The sequence below is a fragment of the Alosa alosa genome, chromosome 7 (genome assembly GCF_017589495.1).
Source record: "Alosa alosa isolate M-15738 ecotype Scorff River chromosome 7, AALO_Geno_1.1, whole genome shotgun sequence".
Lineage (NCBI taxonomy): Eukaryota > Metazoa > Chordata > Actinopteri > Clupeiformes > Clupeidae > Alosa > Alosa alosa.
Window position 1 is genome coordinate 974,145 of NC_063195.1, and position 7,919 is coordinate 982,063.

General features: G+C 39.2%; 1 protein-coding gene across 2 annotated transcripts in view; it reads left to right on the forward strand.

Annotated features, from left to right (window-relative positions):
• syngr3b (synaptogyrin 3b) overlaps positions 1 to 7,048 on the forward strand; it is a 12,832-nt gene extending 5,784 nt beyond the window's left edge. Inside the window, exon 4 of one of the 2 annotated variants that reach the window (XM_048248186.1) lies at positions 1,817 to 1,982. In XM_048248186.1, coding sequence (XP_048104143.1) covers positions 1,817 to 1,918 — 102 coding nt within the window. In that variant the 3' untranslated portion in view covers positions 1,919 to 1,982. Of the gene's footprint in view, positions 1 to 1,816; positions 1,983 to 6,379 lie in introns of those variants that run through there. The other variant, XM_048248185.1, reaches the window with a different exon arrangement.
• Positions 7,049 to 7,919: the final 871 nt, after the last annotated feature.

Here is a 7,919-nt window from a genome sequence, read left to right on the forward strand (position 1 = left end):
ATTTATTGAGATGTTTATGAAATAAGGAGATTCGCCTGGGTCTCGAACAGTTGGCTAGCGTGCGAAGATGTTTGACCCTAGAATTTATCTAGAGACACAGGTTATAGGCTACTTCTTGCTCAGGTTTTATAAGGATGGAGATTTTATTAGTCCAGCAGTACTCAAGTCCAACTAACCCAAGTCTTAGACAGAGCAGATGAATAACCACAGAAGAAACCAGTTATCTTACCCTCCTGCTGGAATTCGTAGAAAAACCAAGAAAAGACAAAAATACTGCTTGAAGAATTGGATGCCAAGGTTACATGAGTTCTTTACTTTTCAGCACTTTGGTGATGTTAACAAAAATGCGTAATATCCACTTGCAGGTTACAATGTTATAGAAAATATAAAAAGAGTAAATCCACAAAATAGGAAAATAGTAAATCCACACATGGAGAAGAGATTACAATAGAAATGGTAAATCCACAAATGGAGAAAAAGAGAATAGAAGGAAAAAGTAAGTCCTCAAAAGGGGACAAGTCAGCTGATTGTCTTCTGCAGTCACTCTCTGTCGAGAGTAGCAGGTCTGATATCTGCAACAGGTTCCGCGGAGTTTCGGTCAGCGACTCAGCCTGGCGGCGACGTCCAACACTTTTTGCTTCTCGCGACATCGAATTTCGAGGGCCCCGAATTCTAACAACACACATTCCTGACATCATAAAGCAAAAACCAAGTTGAAGGAAGGAAAAAATAAGCAGCAGCCCGATCATTTGGTTCAACCCCTATTTATACTAGAAGGTGGACATACCCCCACACATTCCTGAGACAAATCAATCCTATTTATACTAGTGGCATACCCCCCACACATTCCTGAGACAAATCAATCCTATTTATACTAGGTGGACTTAACCTCCCCACACATTCCTGAGACAAATCAATCCTATTTATACTAGGTGGACTTAACCTCCCCCACATTCCTGAGACAAATCAATCCCTATTTTCCCATTCCGACAGTTTAGAACCTTCTAGAAGTTCCCACGATGGCTGGGAATATTCTCACGATAAGCTGGGAAAATTCTCCACGATAGCTAATACATTCTAGAAGTCACTGATCTTAACCAACAATTTTAAGATGACACGCATTAACATACTTCTCCGGGTTACATTTCGGAGATGATACATTACATTCAGGTTTACAGATAGGTTCCACAGTTTAAGGCACTTTACCCATTTCACAGTTTGAGACATACAATTCTTTACATGCATAATTCCCTAGACTTTACAAGGTCAGGCTACTAAAATACTTGTAATGATACATTTCATTCATCGCACTTTATTATTTATTATGAGATCATTGTTTGCAGTTATGGTTCATTTTCCATTCTTTTATTCACATTCAATAATCATCAACTATTTCTGAGGTCAGGGTGATCTGGTTTAGTAATCCAGCACATTGTTCAACATCTGCTTCAACACATTCATTCACTTCCACGCTTTCAGGTGAACTTAATTCAAAGAGTAGGTTGCAAGGTCATTGGTTTATCATTACGATTCAATTCCTGGTCAGTTTCTTTCCTAATTTGTCTAATCATATTTTTCTAGATCAGATTACCTTGATAGCTAGCTGGATCTAGCCTTTCTCGTTTTCGCCTTGTAAGGCGATATTGATTTTGTGCTATCACTCTGGGGTCCATACGGTTTGTGTTCTGGCAACACGTCAACACACACACACACACACTCTCACACACACTCTCTCACACACACACACACACACACACACACACACACTCACTCTCACACACACACACCTGATGTCTGTGTTTATTTTGTGTTGTAGGGGTATCTGTGTCTGCTCACGCTGAGCCGGTTTAAAAATATCGCTTTTGTGGAGGAACAGAGATTGCTGCCCAAACCAGCACCCGCCCTGGCTCTGGCCTGACACACACACACACACATACACACACACGCACATACACACACACACACACACACACACATACACATACACACACACACACATACACACACACACGCGCACATACACACACACACACACACACACACACACACATACAGACACACACACACACACACACACACACACACACCAACCATACACACACACACTCTCACACACACACACACACACACACACACACTGACAGATAGACAAACACACACACAGAGACAGACACATAGATAAAACACACACACACACACACACACACACACACACACACACATACAGACACACGCAGACACACACAGACACACACACACACACCATACACACACACACACTCTCTCACACACACACACACACACTGACAGATAGACAAACACACACACAGAGACAGACACATAGATAAACACACACACACACACACACACACACACAAACAGACACATAGACAAACACACAAACACACACACACATTTGATAAGCGGTTTCCATCAAGGTTGAAATATGACTATAACTATTTTCCCATTCAATTTAATAAAACCCCATCAGAATCTTCAATAAAAGCATCATTCTCATTGAATTGATCAAACACAGCATACACACACACACACAGCATACACACACACACACAGCATACACATACACACACACACACACACAGCATACATACACACACAGCATACACAGCATACACACACACACACACAGCATACACACACACAGCATACACACACACCTATTTTCCCCTCAGAATCTTCAATAAAAGCCTCATTGACTTCATCTGGCCTCTGAATGTGGTGACCTGTCATGCTCTCTCTGATCCAACAGGGGGAGCTCTACTGCTTTGGGTTGTAGTGTCATGCTCTCTCTAGTCCAACAGGGGGAGCTCTAGTGCTTTGGGTTGTAGTGTCATGCTCTAATTATAGTGTCTCTCTCTGTTAGTTATAACTGCCCAACAGTGGACTGTTTTTACTGTTTAAATTATGATAGTTGTGTGCCTGTTTAAATACTAGTGCTAGTATAGTGTCTGACTTACTGACCTGTTTAAATACTAGTGTTAGTATAACTGACCTGTTTAGATAGTGTCTGACCTGTTTAAATACTAGTGTTGACCTGTTTAAATACTAGTGTTAGTATAGTGACTGACTACTAGTGTTAGTACAGTGACCTGACCTGTTTAAATACTAGTGTTAGTATGACTGAGTTACTGACCTGTTTTTAAATACTAGTGTTAGTATAGTGACTTACTGACCTGTTTTTAATACTAGTGTTAAAGTATAACCTGACCTGTTTAAATACTAGTGTTAGTATAGTGACTTACTGACCTGTTTAAATACTAGTGTTAGTATAACTGACCTGTTTAAATACTAGTGTTAGTATAGTGTCTGACTTACTGACCTGTTTAAATACTAGTGTTAGTATAACTGACCTGTTTAAATACTAGTGTTAGTATAGTACTTACTGACTTACTAGTGACCTGTTTTAAATACTAGTGTTTAAATATAGTGTTACCTGTTTAAATACTAGTGTTAGTATAGTGACTGACTGACCTGTTTTAAATACTGACCTGTTTAAATACTAGTGTTAGTATACTAGTGACTGACTGACCTGTTTAAATACTAGTGTTACCTGTTTAAATACTAGTAGTGTTAGTATAGTGACCTGTTTAGTTACTGACCTGTTTAAATACTAGTAGTGTTAGTATAACTGACCTGTTTAAATACTAATAGTTAGACCTGTTTAAATATAGTGACTTACTGACCTGTTTAAATACTAGTGTTAGTATAACTGACCTGTTTAAATACTAATACTAGTGTTAGTATAGTGACTTACTGACCTGTTTAAATACTAGTGTTAGTATAACTGACCTGTTTAAATACTAGTGTTAGTATAGTGACTTACTGACCTGTTTAAATACTAGTGTTAGTATAGTGACTTACTGACCTGTTTAAATACTAGTGTTAGTATACTGACCTGTTTAAATACTAGTGTTAGTATAGTGTGTATCTGACTGTTTGACCTGTTTAAATACTAGTGTTAGTATAACTGACCTGTTTAGATACTAGTGTTAGTATAGTGACTTACTGACCTGTTTAAATACTAGTGTTAGTATAACTGACCTGTTTAAATACTAATACTAGTGTTAGTATAGTGACTTACTGACCTGTTTAAATACTAGTGTTAGTATAACTGACCTGTTTAAATACTAGTGTTAGTATAACTGACCTGTTTAAATACTAGTGTTAGTATAGTGTCTAGTGTTAGTATAGTGACTTACTGACCTGTTTAAATACTAGTGTTAGTATAACTGACCTGTTTTAAATTAGTGTTAGATACTAGTTTAAATACTAGTGTTAGTATAGTGAGTGTTGTGTATTGACTTGACCTGTTTAAATACTAGTGTTAGTATAACTGACCTGTTTAAATACTAGTGTTAGTATAGTGACTTACTGTACTGTTTAAATACTAGTGTTAGTATAGTTACTGACCTGTTTAAATACTAGTGTTATACTAGTGTAGTGTCTGACTTACTGACCTGTTTAAATACTAGTGTTAGTATAAGTGACCTGTTTTAATGACTAGTGTTAGTATAGTAGTGACTGTTTAAACTGACCTGTTTAAATACTAGTGTTAGTATACTGACCTGTTTAAATACTTAAATACTAGTGTTAGTATAGTGACTGACCTGTTTAAATACTAGTGTTAACTGACCTGTTTATACTAGTGTTAGTATAGTGTGACTGACTGACCTGTTTAAATACTAGTGTTAGTACAGTGACTTACTGACCTGTTTAAATACTAGTGTTAGTATAGTGACTGACTTACTGACCTGTTTAAATACTAGTGTTAGTATAACTGACCTGTTTAAATACTAATACTAGTGTTAGTATAGTGACTTACTGACCTGTTTAAATACTAGTGTTAACCTGTTTATACCTGTTTAAATACTAGTGTTTAAGTATAGTGACCTGACCTGTTTAAATACTAGTGTTAGTATAGTGACTTACTGACCTACTAATACTAGTGTTAGTATAGTGACCTGTGTTTAAATACTAGTGTTAGTATAGTGACTTACTGACCTGTTTAAATACTAGTGTTGTTAACTGACCTACTAATACTAGTGTTAGTATAGTGACTTACTGACCTGTTTAAATACTAGTGTTAGTATATGACCTGTTTAAATACTAGTGTTAGTACCTGTTGACCTGTTTAAAGAGTATAACTGACCTGTTTAGATACAAGTGTTAGTATAGTGACTGACTGACCTGTTTAAATACTAGTGTTAGTATAGTACTGACCTGTTTAAATACTAGTGTTAGTATATACTAGTGTTAGTATAGTGACTGACTGACCTGTTTAAATACTAGTGTTAGTACAGTGACTTACTGACCTGTTTAAATACTAGTGTTAGTATAGTGTCTGAGTTACTGACCTGTTTAAATACTAGTGTTAGTATAGTGACTTACTGACCTGTTTAAATACTAGTGTTAGTATAGTGTCTGACTTACTGACCTGTTTAAATACTAGTGTTAGTATAACTGACCTGTTTAAATACTAGTATTAGTATAGTGACTTACTGACCTGCTGTGATAGTTTGAGCACATAGACAGACTATAGTTTGCAGTTGTTTTGCTTTAAAAAATTTTTTTTTTTTTAATTGTCCGGGTGCGTGTGTACAGGGCCTACATCTAATTTTAATTTAGAATATATATGGCATATATATTAATGAAGAGAACATATACCGCTCTGACACCCATAGATATTAGAAAGCTAGATCCCGCATTGGGCTCCAGATCGTACGTAAATAGCGACGCCATCTTGGTGGGGGCAACAATCACTGGAGGCCAATGGAGGAGCACGTGACTCTGACTGGAAATCAGACAGGTGTCTGTGATTGGCTGCAAGTGTTGCCCATAGACAGTAAAGGAGATGCCCCCACCAATATGGCGGCCGTGTTTACCATGCCCCCACCAATATGGCGGCCGTGTTTACCATGCCCTCACCAATATGGCGTCCGTGTTTACGATGCCCTCACCAATATGGCGTCCCACAGTAATAGAATCCACAGTCAATCTGGCTTCTAATATCTATGCTGACACCTGCATTTCTCTCCTTCCTATTGGCTGTCAGCACTGACCCGTGTTTCTCTCCTTCCTATTGGCTGTCAGCACTGACACCTGCATTTCTCTCCTTCCTATTGGCTGGCTGTCAGCACTGACCCGTGTTTCTCTCCTTCCTATTGGCTGTCAGCACTGACACCTGCATTTCTCTCCTTCCTATTGGCTGTCAGCACTGACCCGTGTTTCTCTCCTTCCCATTGGCTGGCTGTCAGCACTGACTCGTTCCTATTGGCTGTCAGCACTGACCTGTGTTTCTCTCCTTCCTATTGGCTGTCAGCACTAACTCACTAACCCAGTAACGCTCTTGTCCTGGCAGGCTGCCCTCACCTTATTGGCTCTTCAGAAGTTCCTGCAGGGAACCGACCTATCGCTGTTCAGCAGCCCGCTCCAGAATGGCCACGCCCCCAAGCAGCCCTGCTCTCCCTCCGACGTGATTGGCCAGACCACCGTCACCATCAATGACTATAAGACTCCACCATTGGTCCAGACCATGGAGGCACGCCCACCTGACTACCAAGCCCCACCCCCTGCCTTCTGATACGGCCATGGACACACAAACACACACACACACACACATACAGGAGTAAAAAACTAAAATTCTCTTCCACAAACACGCACACTAACAGTACAGTCGCTCACACATACACACATTATATTAAACATAACCACACACACTTTGTACCATATCTCTCTCTCTCTCTCTATCTCCCTCAGAAGAGCACACACACACCACTCGCTTGTGCACGCATACTCATTTGATTTTCTTGTCTGGAGAATGTAACACACGTGTGTGTGTGTGTGTGTGTGTGATATTTGCCATACAATTGCACAGCTGTGTGTGTGTGTGTGTGTGTGTGATCTTTTCCACACAAAGCTATCTGTTCTCTCTCTCTCTCTCTGTCTTTGACTTCTGCATTCAGTCTGAATAATAACTTTACTACTGCAATGCTATCAACCCAATAAAGTGTTAAACCACCAGGTCTCACTGTATGTGTGTGTGTGTGTTATTTCTGCATTCAGTCTAATTGAATGGCTTAACTACAGTACTGCACTGCTGTCGACCCAATAAAGTATTAAACCACCAGTTTTCACTGTGTGTCTCTCTCTCTAGTGTGCATGTCTCTCTCTCTCCCTCTCTTCTGTGGATGTGTACATGATCAGATACATGACCAGTCCTCCATAATGATGCTTTAGAGGTCAAACGTGTACATGACCAGACCTCCATAATGATGCTTTAGAGGTTAAAAGTGCACATGATCCGAAGCACAAAGGCTTCAGGGACTAGTCCCTGTTTGTAATTTATAGGAACAGAACCTCCCTTTGACAAAGCTCCACATATACTGCGGAGGACGTGTCTGAAAGCGGCTATAATGTTGGTGGTTTAGGGGTCAAAAGTGTACATGATCCGAAGCACACAGGCTTCAGGGACTAGTTCCTGTTGTCAGTTTAGACGAACAGAAAACTTAACCACAACACTTTCAGTTTTCCTGAATCAGGGGTAAGCTAAATTTTTCCACTCTTTTCTTGCATAAAACCATGATCAAGGCAAGTCATTTATAAGCTCAAACCCCTTATACTTCACTATCAACAAAGCACAAATACATTGAGTTACAACATTTAACTTAAAAATACTTTGAAACTGTAACCCAGGTGGACACATCTTATAGGAATGTCATTATATTCCATAGTTTTCTTACTACCTTCATTAATGCAAACTATTTTCCTCTATACTACCTAACAACAGTCAGCGAAGTAAGGAAACGTGTTTTCTTATTGGTCAGAAAATAAAAAAGACCGCGCCCACCCTGAGAGAGTCTAACATTTTTCGGAGGGATTACGTGAAGACAAAAGCAATA